The 26,970-nt window shown below is 41.9% G+C and overlaps 3 protein-coding genes across 3 annotated transcripts; 1 reads left to right on the top strand and 2 right to left on the bottom strand.

Moving 5' to 3' along the window:
• Positions 1-890: 890 nt before the first annotated feature.
• On the top strand, positions 891-10,508 carry rgs11 (regulator of G protein signaling 11). Its single transcript, XM_080488169.1, has 17 exons — positions 891-1,248; positions 1,581-1,677; positions 1,908-1,958; positions 2,850-2,956; positions 3,189-3,240; positions 3,354-3,412; positions 3,543-3,619; positions 3,812-3,893; positions 4,891-4,959; positions 5,486-5,509; positions 5,616-5,677; positions 6,286-6,399; positions 6,575-6,690; positions 7,699-7,786; positions 7,883-8,021; positions 8,711-8,793; positions 8,874-10,508. Exons 1-17 carry the CDS (start codon positions 1,186-1,188, stop codon positions 9,010-9,012), a joined length of 1,422 nt encoding a protein of 473 aa, XP_080344295.1. The 5' UTR covers positions 891-1,185; the 3' UTR covers positions 9,013-10,508.
• Positions 10,509-10,726: 218 nt separating this feature from the next.
• On the bottom strand, positions 10,727-19,185 carry pgap6 (post-glycosylphosphatidylinositol attachment to proteins 6). The gene is made up of 13 exons (XM_080488157.1): positions 19,014-19,185; positions 17,149-17,332; positions 16,794-16,995; positions 16,112-16,239; positions 15,760-16,025; positions 15,068-15,414; positions 14,869-14,965; positions 14,242-14,356; positions 13,961-14,103; positions 13,486-13,664; positions 13,243-13,389; positions 13,027-13,143; positions 10,727-12,926 (listed from the first exon to the last, which is right to left on the bottom strand). Exons 1-13 carry the CDS (start codon positions 19,075-19,077, stop codon positions 12,597-12,599), a joined length of 2,319 nt encoding a protein of 772 aa, XP_080344283.1. The 5' UTR covers positions 19,078-19,185; the 3' UTR covers positions 10,727-12,596.
• Positions 19,186-19,363: 178 nt separating this feature from the next.
• Positions 19,364-22,163, bottom strand: LOC308120142 (uncharacterized protein). Its single transcript, XM_080480574.1, has 3 exons — positions 21,575-22,163; positions 20,849-21,033; positions 19,364-20,452 (listed from the first exon to the last, which is right to left on the bottom strand). The coding sequence occupies exons 1-3, from the start codon at positions 21,782-21,784 to the stop codon at positions 19,927-19,929; spliced, it is 921 nt and encodes a 306-aa protein (XP_080336700.1). The 5' UTR covers positions 21,785-22,163; the 3' UTR covers positions 19,364-19,926.
• Positions 22,164-26,970: the final 4,807 nt, after the last annotated feature.

The following is a 26,970-nucleotide window of genomic DNA, read 5'->3' as shown; positions in this document are numbered from 1 at the left end:
CATTGCATTTTGAGAATGAAGTGAAACGAATGAAAGAACAGTTTTTTTAAAATTAATTATAGATTGTTTATTATTCAGGACATTTGGAATAAAAACATTCCAAAATTACCCGCACTATAGGCCAGGGGTGTCAAACAACCTGAATGAACTGGACCGGTAAAAATAGTGCCATAATAACTTTTAGGTTTAAACTTTAATATTTGTATTTGTTGGGATGCAAAGTAGACGTGGTCAAAATGTCTTCATTTGTGCGAAACCAAACAATTCCTGCCAAAAATGACTACAACCCAATCATAAAACTAATATTAATGACATGTTATGATGCAAAATATCAATATCTCAGTTCAGGTTTCAGTCTTGTGTTGAGTCTGCTACTCCTAAAGAATGTGTTTGAAAATAAATGATTTATTTCACATTTTTACAATTTGCTTGGCGGTTTGGCCGGATTGGAGCCCCTTGTGGGCTGTTTTTTGGTCCACGAGCCTTACGTTCAACACCCCTGGTGAAGCATAAATATAAACTGGCTCGCAAGATAAATAAAAGATAAGTGTGTAAACAAAAGCATGCTATTCTGAGAATGTTGTCCTCAATTTAAATCTTTTATTATCAAATACCGAGATATTTTTCAAATCCACCTGCCTCGATTTTACCGTTACAAAAAAAGACAAAAAGCAAAAATGTTGCTTTTATTTCATTTTTCCATTGGATTTTATTATTGACGATTAATTAGAAATTCTTAACTTTATTTGTTGTTGTATTTTGACTGACATGCATTATGACTGTTTTTGTTTGCACTCTATTTAATAGTGGTGCAAAAGTTTTCGTAAAAGTAATCACATGTCCAATGCAGCACTTTTTAGTGAGTGAGTGTGTGTCGGGGGGGAGGGGGGGGGGGGGGGTCCGGTCCCTCCTTATACATCACTCCTGTTACAACCAGGTCCGAACGAAGCAGATAAAGCGTTGTTTTCCTTTGTGTGCACAAACTATCCAGCATATTGAAAATGACTTTGGTGCAGACTGTAATCCCCTCTAATCTACGCAGGAACGCGCCTGCCGGGCACGGGATGAAAAAAAAAAAGAGCGTAATGGTGATGCGCGCCGCGCCGCTCTCACTCAGGCGCGCTCCCGACTGCACTTCGCTCCGCACTTTACCGTCCCACCGAGTGATCCCAAGCAGCCCGCAAGATGACCATCAACACCATGGCGAAAGGAGGCTGGCGCCGGGAGCAGATGACATGCTTTAGAAAGGTAAGACCCGATTTTTTCTGTATTTTTTTTTTTTTTCTTATTTTTTTTTAAACACAATACAATGTCGACTCAATCCCGAGTAAATGAGAGGATATCTAACACACATGAACCGGGTCAAAATGAAAACATGTTAATGTGACACTGATTAAATATCACACACAGGCATATTTCTCTTTCTCTCAGACTGAATAACAAGTGCATGTTAACTGTGAACTGTGTGTGTGTGTGTGCGTGTGTGTGTGTGTGTGTGTGTGTGTGTGTGTGTGTGTGTGTGTGTGTGTGTGTGTGTGTGTGTGTGTGTGCGTGTGTGTGTGTGTGTGTGTGTCCAACAGATGGAGAAAGTCATTGTGGCCATGCAGGACCCTGACATGGGCATGAAGATGAGAAACCAGAGGCTGCTTATCACTGTCATACCACACGCCATGACAGGTGTGTGTGTGTGTGTGTGTGTGTGTGTGTCCTGACTCCCATACGCCACCGTGCATCAGAATCTGTGTGCATGTGTGGATGAGCACATTGCAGCTTGTCTTGGTCCCGACAGTCATACATAATGTTGCAGTAAATTTAGGAGAATATTGTGTTCTAAGTGGGGGAACTCATTCTTTTTCCCTTGTCCATATTTCTATATTTCTTTAATCTATTTTTCTCTTGTTTGGCAGGTCACGATATAATTACTTGGCTGATCCAGAAATACTGTATATGCGAGGAGGGTAGGTGATGCGCTACAGAGTCGGTGTGTATGTGAATATGTGTGTGTAAGGACTGCTGTGATTCTGTGTTAGCGTGACCGGCTCGCTGTGTGTCGTTGCTAGTGTGTTGCCAGGATATGGTGTTTTCTCTCCAGCTGACGTGGTAGTGATTTATGCTCACATTGTAGGGGTTGCTGTTTCCAGTAAACAGGAATGGGGTTAGCCCCAGTGGGTCCAAGTTTGATTAACCCACCTGATGATCTGGCTTTGATTAGTGTCCCTGTGGAGGCCCTCACCTCAGGAGATCTCACAGGGCCTCAACTAAATTAGTAGTTGGAAAGAAAAGGGAGCCCTCCGGTCCCTTTTGCCCGGATGCAGGCTAAAGGAGGAGAGGGGAGAGTCATTCGGCGAGGGAGATACAGGGTGGAAAGAGCTGATTAAAATGCAGAGCACAGCTTTTTTTTTTTGGTAGCTGTCAGTCATAAAAGTAGGGCTCTTTAACAAATGAGCAGAGACGGAAGATTGACGAGGCATTTCATCAGCGGGACAAAGCCTTGATTTGAGAGCGATTTCTGACAGCGTGCATGGGTTTGATGAGAACTCTTCAGAACTAATTGATTGTACTATTTTTCAAAGTAAATATATATTCTATAAATAGTTCAAGCAACGGAGCACAGCATATTGGCGTAATGACGTGCAGCTCGGTGTCTAAGCGAAATAGCAAAACGCGGCAAAGAACTGCACTCCTGCAAATGTGACATGGGATTATAGGAGGAAATGCATCTCAAAAGGAAAAGATGCGACTTGATGCACAAAATCTGTAGGAAGCCACCAGCTTCAGAAGTGTTTCTGGTCTGAAGAGGAAATGCAGCCCAGTGATAAGTGTGGGACATCTTCTGTGCTGTTAAACAGAGGCACTGCACGTTGGCGGCATGCTGGTGAGATACGGATATATTTACCCTCTCAAAGAGCCAAGATCACTTGTATTGCGGCCCGATGAATCGCCCTACCGCTTCCAGGTCAGACCAAAAAAAAAAAAAAAAATGCTTCTTTAAAACTGCCCTTCCTCTGTGCACCATCGCCTTCTTCTTTTCTTTTTTTCTTTTTTATCAGTGTCTGTCTCCCTTTTCCACTCTCACTCCATTAGGCCATTTCCTAATCTCTCCTCCATCTGCCACTGTTTGCTTATCACTTTTTCATCATCTGCTATAACATCAATAAAACAAAAGTGACTTATTGTTTTTCCCCCAGACTCCGTACTTCTGGACTAGCACCCGTTGGCCTGCGTCAGAGCTGGACTACGGTATGAAAACTCCGGAGAGGAAGAAGTGCGAGGAATGAAAAACCTCTTGCAAGCAAGATCGGTTTAGATGTTGCCCTGCTGTTTCTAATTGCTTATTTGTCTCCCATCGTCAGCAATCTATCTGGCAAAAAAGAACATAAGAAAACAGGGAGAACTGATGGAATATGAAAAGGTGAGGAAAACATGTCTGTGAGTCGGAGAAGGTGCATTTATCGTGAATTATGCAGTAACAAGAATCGGGACAAGAGGCCTGTGTCATCAGTCTTCCTTCCTCTTTATTTTTACTCTCTCTTCCGTTTTAGGAAAGGTACAGTGTGTTACACAAGAGGATCAACCACACCTGGGACTTTGTTGTGATGCAGGCAAGAGAGCAACTCAGGTAGACAAAACACACACACACACACACACACACACACACACACACACACACACACACACACACACACACACACACACACACACACACACACACACACACACACACACACACACACACACACACCAAAACAACACACGCACACACGTGCACAACTAAATATGTACCCAAACTGATTTTGTGATTTATCTTCAGGGCATCCAAACAAAGGCGGAAAGCTGACCGCATTGTTCTGGAGTGTCAGGAGCAGGCGTACTGGCTCATCAATAGACCTCCGGTAAGTTCTACTGTACTATTTGTTCCACAACACTGTACTTTGGTATGACAATGTACTGTGCTGTACTGTTTACTAAACTATACTGTGTATATACTACACTCAAACCCCTACTGTGTTCCGTTCCGTTATAGTAAAGTGTGCTATATTAAACATCACTATATGACTATATGACGATGCAATACCACATTACCCTACGGTCAGCTACAATAACCTACGTTACGCTATGCATTGCAATTCTACATCTTATTCTGCCATACTACACTTACATACTATACTTTAGTGTGCTGTGCTGTGCTGCGCTGTAGTATTGTATATTACACTGAACTATACTGCCCTTTTATGTCGTATACTGGACAGTTCGCTTTACTATGCGATGGTATGCTATGCCATGCTATACTACAAACGATGACTCTAACTATGAAACGGTGAGAGGTCCTGTTAATGTTCCCCCACAGTCCCTTCTCCCTCCTGCATGAAATATTCAACTTATCTGGTAAAAGCCTCAGCTGACAACTGGAGAACCAGAAAAAGAAGGAGAGAGGGAGAGCGAAGAGGGCCAAAAAAAGGAGAAAGGGGTGGGGAGCAGGAAAAGTAATCACATCTCATGTTCTTTATGTGTACATGTCACAGTCCATATTTATCTCAGACAGAGAAAATGACTGAAAGGGATAGAGGGAAGGAGGAAGGGGTGATGGGAAATGTGAGGTGGTACTGCAGAGGACCGAAAAAGAGGAAGACGAGGGCTGAGAGGAGGAACTCCATCATGTGTCAACCTTATGAATTAGGGACGAGGGCTTGGAGAAAAAGAAAGAAACCTGGGAATAAAAGTCAGAGGAAGTGGAGTGGAAAGCTTTGGGAAGGATAAGTGCTTCTCACACACACACACACGCTCGCACGCATGCACGCACACACAAACACGCTCGCTCGCACGCACGCACACGACAAAGATATTACTAGATGTGTATGTGTGGGGTTTTTGTTTTTTCCTCTTTTCCAGCCTGGGGTGCATAATGTGTTGGATATGGGTCTGGACCGGCCGAATGACTTCAGTTCCAGAGTTACATTGGTTAGTGGTCCAACTGTATAGAAAAAAGAAAGAAAATTCTGTCTGGTCTTCTCTGAAAAACTCGATAACACTCCTGTCTGTCTCTTGTCTCTGTGTTTTATTGTTCTCATTTCCCATTTCGCTTCTGACTTGGTTTCAAAAGTAAGTGTTCAAGTGAGCTACGTCATGCCGATAACGGAAACAGCGAATTGTAACGTTTTTATCACATACGTTGTCCTAAATGAAAAATTATGATGGATGGAATCTTTTCAGAAGTAGAAACAGTAATAGTAATTGTAATTACGTATACATATTGCATAATGTTATGATCAGAGTCTAGCTTCACACTTTGTCAGACTTTGTCCAGGTTGAATTATTAAAGTATCTGTTGTGTGTGTATAAGCACCTAAAGACACTGCAAGTCTTCAACTATTCATATGGCTGTGCAACTGTAATCTGATATATACTGCTATATACTGTGCGGATGTATAATGTAGTCGGTGTGTGACCTCATATGAAGACATTGTCTTGCTCTTTACAGAACTAGAACTGTGACTACTACAAAAAGGAGGTAACACATCACGTATAATTGAGATGCCATCAATTTTAGCACGTTGGGTGTAGAATAATTCTACAGTGTATCCAACTGTATGTGGGCTTCGTGCCTTTGTTTACAGATTGAAGCCTGCAGAAAGGCCCTGGGAAGGAACCGTGTAAAGTCATCCATCTGCCTCGAAGGGTGTGTGTCAATTAGAGGAAGTTTCACATGTTTCACACGCTCACATATACATATACAGATACAGATACACATACAGATACACATACACATACACATACACATACACATACAAAGTCTAATGGATATGCTATTGCCTGAATCAAACTGTTTTTATAGCACACACACACACACACACACACACACACACACACACACACACACACACACACACACACACACACACACACACACACACACACCCTTTACACACACACACACACACACACACACACACACACACACACACACACACACACACACACACACACACACACACACACACACACACACACACACACACACACACACACACACACACACACACACACACACACACACAAAGCTTAGTGCTTGCACTATAAGAGCCACTAATGGATGCTTCCTGGGGCAAGTTGGAATTAGTGGCCATTAACTCTTATGATCTGCACTAGTAATACAATAACGGTCTGTGTGTGTGTGTGTGTGTGTGTGTGTGTGTGTGTGTGTGTGTGTGTGTGTGTGTGTGTGTGTGTGTGTGTGTGTGTGTGTGTGTGCGTGCATGCCTCTGCATTGGTGTGTGGTTTTTGCAGTTTTGTGAAATACAGTGAGCAGTACCAGAACCATGATCCCATCATGCAGGGTTGTCTTCCCAGTAACCCCTGGATCTCTGATGACAATGCACACTGGACCATGAACGCGGATTTGTAAGGCGAAACACAACGATATGTCAAGAAAAATTCAACCTACAGTGTCGTGTAGTACACTAACAGCTCCCTCGTTGTCCTGACACTGACAGTTCATATGTCGATTTATTGTGGATTTAACAGATCAGATTGTTAAAGCACATCTTTTGACTTGCTTGTGCTGTTTTGTGGACAGGGTGCCTACCCCAACACGTCTTCGAGTGGAGCGCTGGAGCTTCAGCTTCATGGAGCTTCTCAATGACTCCATGGGGAGGAAGGAGTTCATGACCTACCTGGAAAAAGAGTTTAGCGGTGAGAAAAAGAATGGAATTGTTCGATTTTGGGCAAAAAACTCGGAAATAATCACCTTATAGAAGGAAAAAATTGAAAGCGATCTGCAGGTTGTGTTAGAATAATACAGGAATACATGCAACTAAAGTTCTTGTAATTGTTTGGTTTTTTTTGTTGAGTGATAAGAGAGGCTTGAGAGAGGAGATGTAAAACTATGTTTTATTTTGTTACTAAAAACAAAAGCAAAAGATATATCAATGCATCAAATAATGCTTTGGGAAGTATAAAATATTGGACCATTAGAAGGTTATTATGTAAATTTGAAGTTATGTTGCGATTTAGTGGCATTTCTTTTCTGCATCTATTCTTCTGAGTTTCCGATCTTATTGATTGAAAGTGGCTGGGATCCAGTAGGGTGTCAGTAGCTTTGCATTCTTCAGCCAGTTTCTTTCTGTGCCTCAATACACCACCTTGTGGCACAACAAATATTGCAACTGAATGGACTGGGGCTCGTTGATTCACTTGCTGACTTTGGTCCAAATACCAGCGGAACGTCACAAAATTGTCTTTGACTTGACATCATGACTCTTGAGTTCTCATTTAGCTGATTATTTAGGGTCGAACGAATTTCATCAGTCACAAATATTAAACATTGTTCTCTAACTGTTAATCCTCTCAAGCCTACGATGTTTGTGTGCTTTTTCCTGTGGGGTGTTTTCTGTCACTTCCACAAGTTGTTATGGATTACATCATCTAAACATGCTAAAGAGCCAAATGTCACACCAGGTCGTAATTATGTCTTCTGTGAGCAATCAAACTATTTAATGACACTGATGGAAAAGAATAGGGAGAATTAAATTAAAATTAATTCCAGGATATGGCTTGATTAAAGGATGGTTTGGAAGGATCTCCTCATTATTCGTATGAAATATTGCCACATTCCAAGTCTTTATACGGACTATTAATGTTTTCTTTTATGCAATTCCAGTGATCGCGAGCCTCTCACTGTGTCTGTGTCTCTGCCCACAGCGGAGAACCTGTGTTTCTGGCAGGCATGTGAAGATATCAGACATGGAGAAAGTTCAAGGATCACAGAGAAAGTGGAGGAGGTCTACAAGTGAGCACGCACTGTTACACAAACACACTAAAATACTCTGCCTCCCTCAGGTGAAAGTCACTCTCCTTTTTTTTTTGGTGTGTGTTTGTGATCCAGAAATTTCCTGGCTCCTGGAGCGGCCCGCTGGGTCAACATCGACAGCAAGACCATGGATAAAACCTTAGAGGGGATCAGGCGTCCGCATCGCTTTGTCATGGACGATGCACAGATGCATATCTATTTCCTCATGAAGAAGGTCTGATCTCTGTCACACCCACTGCAGTTTGATAAGCTTTCAGTACTTCAACTTATCTTCAGAGACCAGATGAGTGTTCAAATCATTTATCTAGATAAAAACAAAAAGCAGCAAAAAATGTGGAAAATGAATTAGTCCGACTAAATTCCAACACAGTCAGGGGGGCAATAGCTTACACCGTGGACAATAAACTCTCTGTCCATCCATCCATCTTCTACACCACTTTGTCTAATACAGGGTTGAGGGCCGCTGGAGCCGATCCCAGCTGACTAAACGGGAAGGCAGCGTCCAGTAACTGCAATAACTAGCTGGCAGATATAGAGATGAACTATTTGATTAACTGACTTTGCCAAATATGTTATAAAACATTCAGAGAACAACTTCCAACCATAAATATTGTTTCAAATGTTTTTTTCTTGCCTTTCGTAGCCTTCAAGTGATGAACAATGCACGTTTGCACATGTAAAAATGCCGGGGAAGAGAATAAGCTGGGTTTTAATAATTGCTATAAATCTGGACACCACAGAACATTGAATTAAATGATATAAAAACCAAATCCCTTGCTTTATTATCTTATGTATTGTTTTTTTTTCAATCTCATGCGGAAGCATATCTTTGGGACTCTTAAGGCATATTTTGCTCTTTTCTTTTACATCAACTGAAACATGATGTTTTGTGTGTTTGCTTAGGACTCCTACCCACGATATCTTAAGTCTGACCTGTACAAAAACATGCTGGCCAAAGCCATCGTTCCCCAGGAAACCAAAAAAAGGTAAAGTTTTATATCAGTCACCACCCTGCTATTAAGACCGCCACTTTCTTCAGCACGCTTCTTGTTTTCCGTCCCACCAGTGTGTTTCCCTTCATGAGGCGTCAGCGGCACGCCAGTCCCTCCCCCGCCGTGGCCGTCACTCAGGCCGGCGAGGACGAAGGGCGGGCCAAGGGGGCCGGGCAAGCAGGTACCAACTCTGCGGTCGCCTCCAACGCCTGATGGCGGGCCAGAATACTAAGTACGATAAGTGTCGGATTCAGTCACTCGCTCTCACTTCGGTTTCTTCTCCATCTCAACAAACGCAGACAAACGTTTTTCTTTCACTCATATTCAAGCGCGGGGCTTCCAGTCAGAAAGCACGTCTTGATATAAACATCGGCGGCATCATTCCTGAGCACGAGCTCAGGAAAATAGCTTTTACTGCTACTGTTATACCCTTTACTGCTATATCATCGTCCTCCTGCATCTACTTCCCATCTCAGAGTGCGCTGAATTGTTGTGGATCGCTTTCCTTCATATCAAACCTCCCCTCCTCTCTTGACCCCACTTATAGCTTTCACAATGGATACCCCGTGTTTTCATATATGTAGGGATTGTTTATTGAGAGTAGAGCTGTAGATTTGCCCCGGCATGTCTGTGATGATCATACAGTTTGCTTGTCTGGCTCATTTCATGCAGGAACGTCACTTTGTGATTGTTGCTTCTGTTAATTTTGGCTCCAGCAACTTTTCATCCCAATAAAAATGTCTCAACAGCTGTCAGTGTGGCGTTGTGCGTGTGTTTCAATCTCTGAAATCGACTTTGTATCTGAGTCCTTTTCATATTTTCAAACTTTATTACATTTTAGCACTAAATTGTAATACTGTAGAAATCTGACAATTATTGAAGTTTTTGGACTGATGTCAGAATCCTAGTTGCTACGTAATTATTCATAAAAGTTGTAATGACTTGCTGTGCGGGCTCCTATGAAAAATTGACAGTTCTATTATGCGGTGCGTTTCAGCATATTTCTTTTCTTTCCCCCTTTTGCCCTCTCCGTTGTTCTGTGGGAGCTGCAGTTTCTTCACCTCTACTGGCGCCCTCTACTGGCTGCATGCTGTCAGACAAACTCAGGCATTGATACTGCAACGACCGCTAATACAAACCCTCCGTGGCTGCAGTGTAGTTGAGAGTGATCTCAGAAGGAAGGCAAAAAGATGATTTGAAATGAGAAACAGCAAAGAAAGGTTATTGGCAACAAGGTGACGTGACATTGTACAAGAGGAAAAGACTAAAGAAGACAATGTCACAAGCCAGGTTATTTCTGAAGACACTCTCATTCTTTTATGGGAGCAACACAAAGAAGTAACCCTGGAGTTTAACTGTGCATAAAAATGGAATAACATTATGACCCATTTTTACAGGGAGCTGATAATAAAAACTTACACAAACAGGAATGTGATCTGCCTCACGCTGCGGTAAAGAATTACAGCAGCGGCTGTGCATCACCTCGAGACAACACGTTTCTAGACTTGAAAAAAGCAGCTCACAGGTTTAAGAGGATGATGGCAAAAACAGAAACAAAACTACAGAGTTTCTTCGCAGAAGAGAATCCAGTATCCGCTGCTGAATTCCTTTTCCAACCCGATTTGTAACTGTGTGATGCTTATCAGTGAAACTCATAACCAAGCGTTTGAATGCCTCACACTTCTTATCCTCACATCCCAGCCACACCAGAGCAGTTAAGCCTGAGGTTGAGTGATCTGTCAGCTTTGTAGGACCATCAAATTTACTAATGGATACAAGATATATGTGGGAACACAGGGAAACACTCTCTCTCTCTCACACACACGCACACTACATTTCTAAGGATTATAGTAATCTGCTTCCCTCGATTCCCCACCCATGTTCTGGTGTGTCAGTATCTTTCTTTGTGTGTGTGATGTGTCTGAGGAGAGAAAGAGACCGAAACTACGTCTGTACACAAATCAATAAATACCAATCTAATCAAACATTTCCTCTTGTGCAACTGATTTATTTTTCGGTAGTATAAATGCAATTTTCATTTTCATCAGACTGAAACATAATTATCCGGCGCAGAGTTGGGCACGGCGTTTATTTCATCCTTGCAATGCGAGCTACAGTCTGCCGCAGTTGGAGAAACAGCTTCCCATACTCCCACTTCAATGTGAAAACAAACTAAATGGAATTGTACACGTGAGGTTCCAACAATTAAAGAAAGGAAGGCAATGCACGTGCGACAGTAAGAAACATTCAATTTGAACATGTGCAACATCCCGATAAAAACAACTGTCACAGGGTGGGACACTCTAAAAGAAACGCCACAAATTAAAAGCCCCGCACACAACCAAGTAAGGAAAATGTACAGTGGGGTCACACACAGTCGTACACTTTCACTCAGAGACGGATGAAACAGGAGGCACCAGACAGGGAAGTCTCAATATACATTCGTTGGAGTGTCGATTCATACATACAAGATATTTACACTAAATCTGCAATCATAAAAGTGCTCGGAAGTGATTGAGGGTAGAAACAGAATTGTTCCAAGCGCGTGCACCCGAGATTATTATGGGTCATATTCACATCCGCGCGTCACTGAAAGCTGCAGTGGAGTATTTGAGGAGAAACCACCGCAGACAGACACACACACGGAGTAACGTTAAAGGGCAATGCCAGTGACGACAAAAGCCCAGGAGAAAAAATCTGCATAAGGATATCAAGTCTCAGAAAGTCTTTCTTCGCTCCAAAGGCAACCTAACAAATGATGATCAAGTTCAGATATTGCACTGTATGTTGTGTAGAGTGAGGCTTGCGTGGCACAAAATCTTATCTGTAACTGAGGCCGCCAATGAAAATATAAAAAGGCATAAAATATGCGAGAATGAGAGATAATGAGGGGCTGTTCATTAGATTTAACTGATTTCTCTTTGAAAACCACACAATGGTGTAAATGCACTGAACGCTATACGTGCATCTATAAAATGGGTCTTTAATGCTTGAATTTCAACAAAATACTCTACGATGAGTCCGTTGACTTGAGGCAGTGAGTAGTTGTAATTCGACACCAGCCTCGTTTTAATTTCAGCTCTTGTTCAGAGTTTACTTCTGCATGCTCTTTACGACCAGAGAGAATAAAAAGGTCCTCCGCCAAGCAGACCATATAAAAATGACTTTTACATTGAATCAGAAGGTTGAACCGAGCTTCATATGCACGGGTCGAGGAATAAGGAAGGTTTCACTGGCGGTGGGTAATATCTCACACAGACTGAATAAAAAGATTTAAAGTGGTCCACAAAGTGCCATTCTTCATAAATAATTTACACATTAATTTCCTATTCTAGTGAAATATGTACATACATAATATGCACCGACCGCTCGTGAGGTGAAAGGTCCGGAGGTCTGTTACCTGAAGAGTATGATGTTCTCACCTGAGGTGCTGCAGTGCGTCTCTGTGGAGGTCTCTGAAGGTTCACTTTGGACTGTTTCATTCTGTTTCGTGACGGAGGTCCACAAGTTCGCTGTTAAAGTCTGATTTAGAACATATTGATATTCAAATAGACAAAAACCTTCACAACTATTGGAACAGTGGAAAAGGAAACTTGTAGACCTATGAGAATATAGGACTCTCTCTTGATTCTGAAATATTTCATTTAAGCTCTTCGGACACCTTCAAGAATCAGAATCCTGACGGTCTGGGAAAATTCTGGCAGGCAGCTTGTGCCTGTTTGTAGTGTTTGACTCTCAGTGCTGTTTTGAACCCTCCTACCGACACACTTAGAACATCAGGAGCGGCTGTAAATCAGCTACGTGACAGTGTAGAGTTCGTCTTTGCCGTTCTGACAGAGCGTATATCCACAAACACGGGGTCTCCAGTCCCAACTCCAGTTCAGGCTCCAGCCTTGGCTCCAGCCCAAATCTTCCCTTTTCTTCTGTTTCGGCGGCAGCAGGAACACCACACAGCTGGCCACCAGGATGTGCCACAGCGAGTGTGTGTAGTAGTAGTTGTCCCCTGTCTCGGCAAAAATGTATAAACAAACTCCAATTAAGGCGCAGATTGCCCCCGGGATCAGGTAGAAGACCCAGCGTCGCCAAGAAGGTGGGTAACAGTGGCGTCTACGGACCCCCCGATACACCTGTGAACAAAAATTGTTGTGATACACATCTGTACCGACGCAGAAAGCTGGCAAAGACTCTCCGTTAGCGCACGTTACAGAAAAGGCAGGCGCTTCTCACCCAGGCAATGACCATGAACATGATGGCACAGAGGATAGGGCCCAGCAGGTTCCACAGGCCTTTGCGGTCCAGCTGCATGGACATGGCTATCAGCAGAGCTCCGAGCATAAACAGCGTCTACACACAGATAAAACGGCAAGAAAAGCACAGTAAATACACATTAGCTGGTGTGAAGAAAACCTCCAGAAAGCAGGACAACAGAAATGAGTGTCTCACATATTTGAAGATGTCGTTGATGCGAGCCATGCACAGGATGGTGACCCAGATGGAGCAGATGGACCCCAGGAAGTCACAGTACTGGAGGGCATCGTAGTCCATGATGCACAGCACCGCCACGCCCGGCTGGTCACAAGCGTGGTAGAACTGCAAAAGCAAGCAGCAGAAAACATCCCCGTCTGTGAGTACAGCGCTGCAATGCTGCCCGACTACATTGAGAGACGGCGGTTCTTTGTGCCTTACCGTTGAGAAGAACATGGTGAAGAGGTAGACGGAGGCCTCGGTGATGTAGCAGCTCTTGATGGCCACCACGATGGCGGGCAGGAACGACAGGTTGCTCAGTGTGAGCAGCAGGGTTGCGACCAGCTGCTGGCCGTACGACTGAGCTGTGGAATCATCGGTGCAGCCCCAACCGCTCCAGCCTGCAAACACAGGTGGAACCTCACCTGCATCACTGCAAACACTTAATAAATGACTGGCGGAGATAATATTGTGAATAATTTAGCTTGAACAAAGTCAACATTTATGCGACAGTAAGGTTATAGCAATAGCAGTGTGTCCCATTGATTATTCAAAAAAAAAAAGGAAGCGAAACTAAACAACAAAAATGTAAATTTTCCTTTATATTTAAGTTTGAAATCAAATTAAAAATGCAGGTATTTCCTCTTCATTTAGGTATTTTTTTTCTGAATAAATGTGTTGTGTGTCCATGTCCCACCAGCCTTGCAGACACACGATGCATATAGGTAGCTGTAGGATCTCAGCAGTCTACATTCTCCATAGGTCCCACAGTCCTCCACACAGGCACTGATAAACACCTCCGGGACCACAGACACAACTGACGCGTTGCCACAGTCACTGCTGGAAGAACCACAGAGGCAAAATTAATTAACACATTCTGTTATCTGTATTATACGCATGCACTTTTGTATATAGGATGAAATCATAGTGGAGTATCAAGACTTTCTATAACTCCTACAAGGTGCACGTGAGTCTTACCTGTTGCATAAGAGCTGCAAAGTGAGGTACCATGTTGTTGATTGAGGAAAAGGCAGCCTGATCACCTCTTTAGGAACGCTGATGTTCACCACGACACCATAACCTCCAAACAAAGCTGTGGGTCAATCGGTGGGTTTAAGTTAGTTTTTTGTGTGTTTTTCAAAATATATCCAGTCAAGTTTTGAACCACACGTTGAGTCATTCAATTATCATCACGATGGGTTACAGTTTAAATGGCAGGAGATAGAGGATAAACTTGAACAAATTAGTAAAGTATTTGTTTTCTTGAAGGAACCTGCCATAAGTAATTTTTTTTTTTTTTTAATAGATTAACTTACATTACATAAAACTTTCGGGCAGGTTCCCTATATAAATAGAACGTAAAGTACAAGTTAAGTAATGATCAACAAAACAACGTTTAAATGTACAAATGATCTATATTTGAATCTGAAGAATTTCCCCCTGAAGAAAAGTATTTTCTATTCTATTCTAAATCACAGCTGCTTGAGGAAACTGAAGACTTAAATGTCCAATTCTTTTAAAATACTAAATAATTTCATCCGGTTAAAAATTTCTCTAAAAACATCCCATGTCTTACTTCCTGTGTGCGAGCCAGCAGTGCTTTACCTGTTCGGCAGGGCTGAGAGTGGTTGAGTTGGAGGACTGGAGCCCAGGGGGAGAGGCAAGCAACCACGCTGCTGCTGTTCCCCAGCGTTGAATTAGTCTACATGTTCACAACACAAACGGCAGTGTTATAGCAAAACAACCAGGACTCTCAACTCTGACTGCTCATGTTTCAAGAGTGCAGGGACTGGGTGTTGCTCACAGTGTTGAGTGTGAGCTGCAGGTTGAGCGTGCCACCGGTGGTTTGTGTGGGTAGGGGGTAGGTGAGCAGTGTGGGGTGCGTGTTTGTAACGCTGACGTTTGGTCCATTGACGGGGGTGTACCGGAGCGAGAGCACGTCCACCTCCTCGTACAGCACAGGGAAACTCCACACGCACGCCGACGCCAGCAGCGGAGTCATCAGCGACGCCGATTCATTGATGGGGGCGCTTCCCTCTGGACCCAGCGAGCTGTTTCCAGCCAACGGCGAGTTGGGGAAGCTGCTGTTGCCACGGAGAATGTTGATGTCATCATCTGCTTTAAGGCCTACGCTTTGTGGCTTACATCCCACTGAGAGGCAGGCAATTATGAAGAAAAGACACAGATTAGATGCAGATTGGAATATTTTTTGTCAGAACTAAATACTTTTCTTTTTTTTTTTTTTTTTTCAACATTGAAGCATGAAACATTGAGGATCAAGTTTAAATGTTGAAGATAATGTTTTTCACATATAGAAATAATTACACTTTGTCATTTAAACAAAATGTCCTCAACCAGTATATTAAACTAACTTTTCTCCTGAAGTGCAAACCGTAAACCCTACTCGGATTTTTCTTCTTCATACTTTGTGTTTCATCATCATTGAACATAAGCCTGGGTGAAACCTGAGTTGGCGACGCGCGCTTCTCTGCTCACCCGTGTAATTAGAAACAATATTGAAGGTCACAGTGCGGTTGACTTGGTTGCTCTCCACGACAACTCGCAACCACGTGTCCCAAGGTGGGTTGGAGAGCGCCGCCGAGCAGCCGGTCCCCGAGCAGTTCGCCGTCACCGGGCCCTGCTGCAGCGAGGCCGAGCCGAGCCTGAGGACCAGCGAACAGTCTCCGCCCCCTGCACCCTCTTCTGATGAGCAGCCGGACACCGACACCGAGAGAGAAGAGGCGAACTCTGGAACATGCAATCTGAAACAAAAAGACTAATGAATTCCATGTACAACAACAACAGCAGCAGCAGCAGCAGTGCAGGAGGACAAAGTGACACTTCTTACTTGAGGCGTGCAGGATTGTCGGGGGCGGCTGTCTGTGTGAGGAACGTGCCCTGCGGTAATATGGGAGTGTCCACTGCTCTTCTGATTGATAACTGAGGCTGGAAGAAAAAGGAACAGGACGGAAAGCCCTAGACAGACACACAAAACCAATATTATATAGAGATATTCTGGTGTACATATCTCTTGGAAAATCAGTGCAGTTTACAGAGATAAAAGATTATAAATCAGACAAAAGACACAGAGTTGCACACACGATAATAATAATAAATATATATACACAAACAATATATATAATATATACAATTAAGGTAAAACAAAAATAAAAGCATATTCCCAAGGCTCGACTTTGGTCAAAAGAGTGAAACTAGCATCCGTGACTCTGCAAGAAAAACAACGTCCAAGAATGTGGTCCAGCAACTTTACATAAAGTATTCCACCTGCATGCGGCTGCAGGGAAACAGGCTGGGCTCAAAGGGGAATTCAACAACTAGAACACACAGAAAACCTGAGAAAGTATCTTGGCTCATGAGTGCAAAATATCTGTAATTTAAGTATGATTGGTAATGCACACTGTTAAAAGTTAAGCAAAGGTTGGCACAGCAGCATTGCTAATCTCTTAAAAAAAAAAAGAAAAAAAAAAAAGAATCTCACAAGCTTTCAACATTTTCAGCTCAATACAAACCTTCTGCTCGATGCGGCCATCATCTTCTGGCAAGTGAGCAGCCACGTACCAGTCGCCTGGAGCCGGGTCAGACAGGTTATAAGTTGCGGAGCTCTGTGACGTTACCGGGAGTGTCAGAGACAAACAGGCGCTCCACAGTGTTGCATTGGGAAACATGGACCCAGTTGGATTTATGACTGGTGGAGAGCCCCATCGAATATGACTACAAAGGACATTTAAGAAGAGATGATCATTTATTATAAGGCAAGAAATTGAGAAAACTACATGAATTACAAAGGGATATGAAGCAAAAATTGAGAATCAAAATAGAATTGGATGGAAAATGGGTGGAAATGTTCACGGGGACCTTCCTTACATGGAGACGTTGTGCTGCCCACAGTAAAAGTTGTGGCCCTTCGTCACAGAGAACAGCCAGCGAGCAACGGCCGTCTCCTCTGGGATCTGAAACCTCTGCAGTCTCACGTTGCCATACCATCCATACTTGGACAACTTCTGAGCAGGTTTGGAGGAGAGTTCTGACACAAACGTCACCGCCCCATCTGTCGTTGGAGACAGGGAATGTTACAAAAACACTCGAGTGGGTCTCCGATTAACCGAACATGCGTGTTCTCGGACTGTGGCAGGAATCTGGAGAAACCTAGAAACTCTACAGAAACCATGGTCGGGATTTCAGCTCACGACATTATTGCTACGAGACAAGCAACTCACTGACCATCTTGAATTTCCCATATGGTTTTTTCTCTATTCCCATGTTATCCAGTGTATGGCACAGTGTTTTTATTAATCGCCTGAAAGAAAGGAGGCGAGGTGAACCGTGAAACAGGTTTTGTCAGCCACAGGACCAAGCAGATCACATGGTCCTGCCTTGTGGATCTACAGTGTTGAGCTAACAGGTTGATATTTCAGCATCGCAGACTGTAAAACCAAAAAGAGCTTATTGTCTTTATTTCACCTACTTTACTAACATTAAAATTAATGATTATGATTTCCATGTTTGTGCAATACCTGAGTTTTTTCTCTTATGAACTGAAAAAGGGGGCTGCTTGCCTTTAAATGTTCAAGCGGTTTGAGACATTGTAGCAAAGGACAGTAGATGAGAGTTATTCATTTATCAGCCTTGGCTGCTTTTGGGTACTGACTAAATTATTCTGAAAGAAATCATCATTATTCTATTTTTGAGACACTGAAACCTTTCCTATTTGAAATGAAAACTGTACTATTTCAACTATGATATCAATATGACAAATTAAAAAAAAAATCTAATTCTTTAATGTATCAAAGAACAATGTGAAAAAAAAAACCCTTAGAGAAATTTGAACCTTAAAAATATGCCGAACTTGAAAAATCTTGACCAAACAGGATGAAGGTTTGAATTGTGTTAAAATGATTTTGGGTATCTTGTGTCAGTCTTAAAAACAAAAGTTGTTGTATTTAATTTTATCATTTTTTTTTTTTTTTTGAAACTACAAAAGACAAAAGTTGAAAATGTTGCACTCAGTTTTTAATTCACATTATCTCATAAATATAGGACAAATTATAAAATGACCAATGGGTATAGTTTTACAGAAAGCAAAGCTACATCAAACTATGAATATTGTGTAGACTGTGAAGTATTTTATATTAAATATTGGATATTTTGAATGAATTACGCACTTGAGGAACACAATGAGACATTATAATATAAGAGCAGCGAGCCACACACGGTAAGAAACAGAAATCGGTGTTAAAGATTCGTTAGTTCTCCTGTTAACTGGTGACCGACTAACTGTCGCTGATAAAAGCAGATGCTCAAGACCTGACAGAAATCCGTAACTGTCCTGGCGAACGCCGTTTAACTGCATTAACAATAACGTTTAGAAGTTTCGTATCTTTTGTGATTCTCTTTTCAATACCTGCTGTTACTCGCAGCTACGGTCACCAGTTAACAGGAAAACCAGTTAATCCAAAACACCGGAACAAACCCAGCCACACTGATGTCAAAGTCTGAACTTTCATAATGCAACCATGACAGCCACGTACTGACATTTCCCCGGTTAAGTCATAATAATCATTGGTGATTGTGTGACCCTGTCAACACACACACTTTCACCTTCAGACTCATTTGTAAAGGCGAGAGGGGTCCAAATGTGCAACCGTGTCGATTCGTGTTAACTTCGAAGCAGAAAACCTCCACTGTTAGCAAACGTGCTAACACCGCCGTTCATCCTTCGCCAAACTCACCGTCTCCCAAAGTCCAAGCCGACAGGACGACCAAAATGAGACCACGTAGAAATCCAACTTCCATGTTTCCCTTTCAAGTGTCCAAATCATCACATCTTTCCGTGTGTACCTGAGCTGTCACATTCAGGAGTCGCTGTGAAACTATCTGCGCGACACTTCCGGATCAGGATGTAAATATGTGACGTCACGTCGGTCACCAGGCGCTGCCTTCAAGTCCAATCGGAAAAAACAGAATCAAACAAGCAAACACTGGAATCCCAAAACAGCTGCCTCCTTTGCATTTCCAGTTATTCCCTGAGCCTCCACATGAGTGATTGGTGCATATTCAAAGACAATACAAAGTATTTATTGCTGTGTTTATTATGACAAACGCATAAAATCCAATCACAACTTTAATCAAAACTATGACATTCTCTTCAAGATCATCTTTGATTTTTTTTGTTGCATCATATCTACGGGTGCACAAAATTCCAAAGTTATGTGAAAGAATATGCAGAACAATCACAAAAAATGTGTTTCTTTATTTTTATTAAAAAACAGAACAGACAATAAATTATTGTATTCCATTAAAAGGTTAATAAATCTCCCACCATACAACCTTAACCTTAAAATTGTTTAAAATCAGTTCAATAAAACAACTGCCATAGCTTAAGAGTGAAAAAAAAAAAAAAAAAACATTTTTGACAGATTCTTTTATATATTCAGTGTGCAACATATAAGTTTTGATAGCACTGGCAAGGCACAAAAAGACACACATGTATCACATGAATCACTCAGCAATAAGAAAGCCAGCTCAAGGACGCATTAAAAGAGCTTTAAAGTGCATTTTGAGTCCCACTGTCTCTTTGGGAGTTGGTTGTTGAGAAATAACTTCAAACCAAAAATCACAGATATTAATCCTGTTTCTAGGAAATCATAAAAATGTTACATCATCCTGGGACTCCACCCAACACCACTGAGTATCGTAGCCCAGCAAAAGCTTTTCTTTACATAATGCAACGTCTTCCTCCTCAATGGTCTGAGATGTTGTGAGACTGTCCTGACTCTGGTGCGCAGCATGTGACTCTCCAGAATCCTGAGTGGGGGAACAAATAGCAGCATCTTCTTGTTCTCTTCTTGATCTGCTCGACCTGAGCAGAGCTCTTTTGACGACGTTGGCATCGTCTTTGACGTTTTTCAGTGGTGCTGAAACTGAGTCCAGTTGCTCAGGCTTTGGTAAACTGGTGATATTCAAATTCTTTGAAGGACTAAATGATAACTGATCTTGTTTGGATCTGGAGAGAATTGCATTTCTTGTTTCATTGGACTTCAACCTCAGCGTGTCTAAGTATCTCTGGTGATTTGAATTCCCGCTGTCTGAATGAGATAGTTGTTGATCTGCTGATTCTTCATCTTTGGCTTCAGTCAAATCCTGATCACAGATTGGACTTGAGCTTTCTCTGTGGGGGCGACAGTAGAAATATTTAACCAGGTGTGTGTTAAAGTAGCACAATTTTGGACACTTCAGCACATGGACAGACAGAGATGGTAATCAAACTAACAACATTGGGATTAGAGGACGTTCTGCTTGGCCATCTGTTACATCTGTAATGGAAAAGTTATTTAAATGTTTACATAAATAGTGCATTTCCACTTGTCGCTATCTTCCACTTGCATTCCGTGACATGCCACAACTAAAATGTAAAATACAAGGTGATTTAGCATTTATTGCACTGTAATGCTAAGGTTACAGGACATAATGAAGGATCACCATATTTAATTTGGGTTAAGAAATAAAAAAAAAAAAAATGCATCTTTGTTGTCAAATCCTGAGGACAGACAGTTTCCAAATGTACCTGCAGGGTGACATCGAGGGTCCGTGCTCATCCACAGTGGCAAGACTGCTCAGGCTCCCCGTTAAGCTGCTGCCACGACTTGTTAGGGTCCCTCGCTCCTCCATCAGCCAGCGCATGGCCTCAATGCCTTCATGAACAGCCACCAGCTGGCGCAGAATCCTCACATCAGCAGAACGGAGCCACCTCTGAGGAAAACAGCAACGAATTAGCCCGGATCAAATTGATGCAAGTGCAAATATAACAACAGCCGTGTGTTTTGCGTCTCAGGAATGTGTGAGAGATAAGAGAGGTGTTTCAGTGCATGCATGCTGTAAATATCATTGCATTCCTGATACCCAGAGTCTGATGCTCCTACCCTCATCAGATATGAGAGGTATGAGTGAAGAAGCTGAGGTTGAGGGGCATGAGCAGAGGAATCCAGTCAGAATGTGCCTAGTGAACAAGGTGAAATGAGAGAGCAGACACCTGAGGGGAGTGGTGAGGTGACAGGTGACAATGTCTGTCATTACAAATAAGTAATGAGCAGGTGAAGTGGTTGAGGACAGAATTAGGACATTTGACATTTCTGCACATCAGAATAGATTTGTCGGCAGGATAAACAGAGCAAGGATTGCTGAAACAAGTTGTGCAAGTTGTGGTGTAAGCCCATGAGACAGAAAGGGGACAACATGGTCCATTTAGAAACATGCATGCGAAACATTTGGGAAACACCACAGACATATTTACCATCTCTTGTTTTAGGTTGTTGATTTTGTCAATAAAACTGTCACAAGCAGGGCTCTGGTCTCCTCTCTGTGCCACTTCAGACCTCCAGCTGTCCTCGCACTCCGCAGCATCCCTCATCCAAATCAGAAGACTCTCCGGTATTTTCCTCCCGGTCTTATTTTCCAACTCCTTTAGATCAGGAAAGGGGTCGGTGAGCGTTTCCTCCGCCATCGAGGTGTCAACTTATTACTCCAAGAAAGGGAAAAAAAAAAAAGAAATCCAAAAATACCGTGCGTAAAATGACCTAAACCTCCCTGATCACCACCGATAAATTAAAATCCCAGTGTGTGAGCCTCATACATAGACAAACCCCTCACTCTAACCAACAGACAACAAGTAAAATATTCCTGAACTGTCCACGGTTAAAACACGGCTGGGACAGAAAAACTCTCCGCAGAGGCGCAAAACAAGCCATGAAAACGCTGGAAGTGTGAACCGGCAAGTCCCGTGTGTCTGTTGAATGCTGTCACAATTCATGCTGCAGAGGTATTGCTGCTATGTAGTCCGTAACAGGATGCTGGAACTGCGCTCTGTGTTGTCCTTAAACAATGGTAGGAGTTGCATACCAGCGGTCACATGGGGAAGCACCTGTGTGCACCCACCAGGCTGCTGGTGACGCGAGCACGTACGACATAGTCTCAATATGCTGTATATAATGGCTAGAGTATAGGCATCACGTGCTTGTATCATCACGTGGTGACTATTTTTATTGGACTACTTGGATCAGACAGCCTGGTGACCTGGATGGAGGAGATGGTGGATGCTTCAGTTCGAGTTTAATCCAAACAGCTAATGTGGCCTCAAATAAAGTGAACTACATTTGAATTTACCACCATCACATGCTGATAGCAACTAAACAAATCTTAAATATCTGCTAATCGGAGTGCTGACCTACCTGTTCTAATAGTTTCTACAAGGAGACTGGAAGGCAGAGCTTTCAGTTATCAGGCCCCACTATGTGGAATCAGCTTCTAGTATTAGTTAAGCTTGGATTAACTTAAAACTTTGCCATTTTAGAAAGCCTATTAGGACTGGCTCAGGTCAGCATGGACCATTCTCTAGTAAAGCTGCTATCGGTTTAGACTGGGAGACCTTACTTTGCACTGAGCTCCATTCCTTTTCTGTCTTTGCTGGTTTACGTCAACTTGTCCATTTGTTTGTTATTTTGTATATATGTAATATTTTAGCTCAACATCAATCAAAATAATGTTTTATAGAAAGCCGAATGTGGAAAAAAAAAACAACAGTCTTGATGTCCTCCTAAAGACAAATTTGTGATGCGGTGCTGATATACCGTAACTGAAGTTAACCAAAGTCTCAACCTGATCCAAAGTACGATAGTGAAAGAGAGTGGTGCAAAAGATTGTGTGATAAAGCCACCCCAATGTATAAAAAAGGCTGGTCTTAAATTGTATATTTTGTGCCTTTAAAGTTAGTTAACTTTATTTTCACAGAGTAACATGGAGAAACCGATATAACTAGTACTTCTAAGAATATATACCACAACAACCTATATGTTTTGGGAATAATCACAACCTCACATACATTTGATAGAGTTTAAGTGAGTAAAATGTATATCAACATATACAGTAGTACGCAAAATATTAGTGAATTGATTTCACTGCCTTGTACAAATATTCAGACACCTTTTTCTGTTTATGCCTTAAAAAAAAAAAGTATTTTCTACATTCCCGCATGGAAGAGTTTTCAAACAGACTGAGTCTGTGCAGCTGCTCGTGACCCACATTTAGACATGGTTATGATCAAGGCAGGGGGGTGGGGGGGTGGTGGTGGGGGGCTGACATCTGCCACACACTAAAATAGATCATTTATTTTTATTTACCCCATGTCATACCGCAGCATAGGCTATTAATGAATTTCAGAATCAGAGCGACAGTTAGGGGGGTTCCTGTGCATCCTGAACTTCAGAGCAGTTGTTGAAAAAAATGTGCGTGTTGTTAAGTTTACGTAGACTTACAAAGGGAATGACTGGAAGTGAGTTCACACCAAAAATAAACATGTCAGCTTTTAGGACAATCATAAATGTACTTGTTCTTTATGATTATGGCACAAATGTAAATCATTGGTCAACAAACAGTCTGTAGATAAAAACTCTGTATACTTTGAATGCAAAGATAAAATATTAAACTTTTGTCATTTGATATATGTTCTATTGAGATAAATATATATCCAAGATCCAAGAGATTGTCAAGTCAAAAATGGATGTAATACTTAATGGAAGCGTACGGGTCACTCCAACAATGAAAACCCTTGTTTGAGTGTGGCTGTGAGACCTGCTGCATGGAGCTCTGCATGTTCTTCCTGTGTGTCCATGCGTTCATCCTCCACACTTTCTGAAACAATTAGTTTGATGTGGTTCCCACAAAGTGGCCCGTGTATCTTGCAAGAATCCTTGTACCTTGTGTATGTGCAGTGGGTGTTTGAAGTGCTCACCTGTTCACAGTGGTTCCGCAGGTGAAGTTTCATTTTTCAATGGGCACAGTGACATTTTCCCGGATGAGCAGATGAACGTTAGAAAGCACTTCTTCTTTTTAACCTCTCTAAAGGAGGAAGAAAACCTTTCTGAGAGGAGGGAGACTTAAAGGAATGATGTTATGCATAATTAACGAAAACAAAATTTATTGTCTCAGTGTTTACCTCTATCAGTGGGTCGTACCGCAGTTTATTGCTCATAAAAAGGCCCGTAAATTTATGTCGCCCGCACTCTTAAATCTCAGTGTGGGAGCAGAATGCTGTGGCTGATTTCACCAGAGCTGCTCTGCGGCCACAGCGCTTGAGTCACAGCAGACAATATCCAGGTAAACAGCGGAAAAATGTGCGAAATAAGGTGACGTGAGCCAGGCTTGTATTGAAATGTGTTAATTTTTCTTTAGTAGGTGGACGTTGTGGATCACCCTAAAAAACACAAATGAGCTTTCTCTTACTCAGGTTAACCCGCAGTGAAAAACTCATGAAGTGTTTACAGATTCAGTGGATTTTCAGGTATTTATGTAATTTTTTGGAAATCATCTCGTATCCACAATAGTCAAACAGTTTAATGTCTCGTAATGTAGGCTACTTTATGTTAAAAAATTTAAAAAAATCTTTCATCAAACAAAGAAATATCTTGTTTTCACCATTTGCTTCACCAGGAATCACCTGCACCTTGCTTGTACTTTTGATTTAATGACAATCAAAAATTAAACACCTCAAATAGCTATTCCCATTTGTTATGGATCTTCCTTTGACCTTGGTATTTAGGATTTAGCTGCGGCTGAAGTTTGGATGCATGCAGTTTCTCCAAAGACCTTTAGATGGTAGTAGGGACTCACCCTTCCAGGGCTTTCTTTCAGGCATCAGAAGACATTCTCATCTGCACAATCAGGCCTGATTCTTTCCCCTCTGGGATTACGTTCATTAGGCCTGTTTTTATAAGAATTAAACAGATCGGGTTTCTCCAACGATCCTGTCAAACTTTCAGCAACCCTAAAAACCTGAGCTTAAGTCAACACGCTGAGGTCATCGAATGTGGTGAAATATCATAAAGATTATGTATTCTGGTGATTTATAGGATAGTTGCAGCCATTAAATGTTTAAGTTTCTTGACAAATATGCACGAAATGCTGTGAACCCTTTCCATGACTTCACCTGGGAGGCGCCGCATACAGGGGGCATATATGTCATCCGTGATGCGGCATTTTTACAATTTCTTGGCGTAAAAAAACAAGTGAGAGGTTAGAGTGAGGGAGGTAATAAAGTCAGATTACACGTAGTGGGGTAAGGGGATTGGGGTGTAAATTATTAAACACATTTAGGCAACATGAGAGTGACCCTGAAGTCAGCATTACAGCATTACATGAGGTAGACCCTAGAATAAAAACATTACACACAGAAAGAATTCTATTTTTTTATGAGCGGAGGGGCCTCTGACTTCCAGTTTTAGGGAAATCATAAACTTACACAAACAGTAAAAAGTGGCCAAAATAAGGATGTCATTGAAAGACCGGTATTATGAGCAGATAAGATTTTATTGCAGCTGTCTGCGCAATTAAATGTGATTTACTGCAAATCATAATGAGGATGTGGGTTTTATTACAGGAGTTGCCCTGGTTTTTTTTTTTTTCTTCTTTTTTTTTTTTTAATTCAATCAAACCACCTGAAGGATGTAAAGAGCAGTGCCATAGACAGGAAACCACATGCACTGATGTAGACTACAGAGAATGAGAGTGCACATTCATCTTAAAAAGGACAAGATGGTGAAGCCTAATATAATACTGTGAGTAAGCCCGAAGCATGGAATGCATGTTTTAGTCCAGGGTTAAAAGAAAAAAAAGAAACCTCTTTACAAATGAGGCCATTGGGCCAGGAAATCCACCAGGTTCACATGGCCTGTGGAGGCTACTCACCTGCACACAAAGTGAGTTAGTGAGGGCAGGGACCGCGACATTTTCACAGCACAATTAGACCAGAAAAGACTCAGTCATACCTTCAAGTTTCCTCAAAAAAAAATCAAGCCCTCAGATGTGGAAAAAAAAATATAATAAAAAATCGAGGAGAATGTAAAAATGAATGATGGAGCTCGTTTCACCTGCTTTCACAGGTGGCGTTGGAGGAAAAGTTGGATAGTAAATTTGAAAATGACTTGCAACGTCAAGCTCTCTCTGCACACAGGCAGCAAAACATTTGATAAGATATGAACTGCTATGTTGCCACACATAAAATAGATATGAAAGTACCAAAATATATCTCTGTGTACTTTTACACATAATCTCCTTTTTGTTGGCGTCTTGTTGGTGTCTGCATCCATATAAAAGTTTTGAAAGGAATCTCTGACTTAAGCCAGTAAACTAAATTGTGGTTTCATGACAATACAATTTCAATTAAGAGCAAATGCCTGGTTGCTGTATATGGATGTCATCATTTGTATGTACGCTGAGCGTTTTGGTGAACTCAGATATTCTATTGTTTCTAGAGTTGTATTATAAATAAAAAGCTAGATTAAATAAAAGTACACTCGTGATTGTTATTGTTATTGTTTAATAACATGGTGCCACATTTGTGAGGAACACATATTTGTGGAGAGAGAGAAGCAGACGTGAGTGTGAGTTGCACCCACACAGCGTTTCTTTGCTGTTGACTCTTGTTTAGTGGATTGGATTATTGAAGTTACAAGAGACAAGAAATACGGGTTATTTCACAATTAGAGAACCTTAAGAGTGGCAGAACACGGGCTACAACAGCCTGGCACCGCCTCCTCTTGATGGTCACCATCCTGGTCACACTGCTGTAGGAAGCATCTCATTCCTCAGTCAACATTTGTCACAAATCAGCAAAAGTGGTTTTGTTGGTAGCTCTGG

Source organism: Lipophrys pholis (genome assembly GCF_963383615.2).
Source record: "Lipophrys pholis genome assembly, chromosome: 1".
In the NCBI taxonomy this organism is placed as follows: Eukaryota; Metazoa; Chordata; class Actinopteri; order Blenniiformes; family Blenniidae; genus Lipophrys; species Lipophrys pholis.
Note: the sequence above shows the minus strand (reverse complement) of the source record. Positions and strands in the feature narration are given on the sequence as shown.

Bases quoted from the DNA above. Each gene is read 5' to 3' on its own strand.
- rgs11 (XM_080488169.1), top strand. From the start codon at position 1,186: ATGACCATCAACACCATGGCGAAAGGAGGCTGGCGCCGGGAGCAGATG. The intron at 3,620-3,811 runs GTAGACAAAACA...ATTTATCTTCAG, and splicing joins CAGGCAAGAGAGCAACTCAG to GGCATCCAAACAAAGGCGGA. The intron at 8,794-8,873 runs GTAAAGTTTTAT...CCGTCCCACCAG, and splicing joins CCCCAGGAAACCAAAAAAAG to TGTGTTTCCCTTCATGAGGC.
- pgap6 (XM_080488157.1), bottom strand. From the start codon at position 19,077: ATGGAAGTTGGATTTCTACGTGGTCTCATTTTGGTCGTCCTGTCGGCT. The intron at 16,026-16,111 runs GTAAGAAGTGTC...TTTTTGTTTCAG, and splicing joins GACAATCCTGCACGCCTCAA to ATTGCATGTTCCAGAGTTCG. The intron at 13,144-13,242 runs GTGAGACACTCA...ATCTGTGTGTAG, and splicing joins TCAACGACATCTTCAAATAT to ACGCTGTTTATGCTCGGAGC.
- LOC308120142 (XM_080480574.1), bottom strand. From the start codon at position 21,784: ATGGCGGAGGAAACGCTCACCGACCCCTTTCCTGATCTAAAGGAGTTG. The intron at 21,034-21,574 runs GTAAATATGTCT...TGTTTTCCTCAG, and splicing joins ACAACCTAAAACAAGAGATG to AGGTGGCTCCGTTCTGCTGA. The intron at 20,453-20,848 runs GTACATTTGGAA...TCGCCCCCACAG, and splicing joins CCCTCGATGTCACCCTGCAG to AGAAAGCTCAAGTCCAATCT.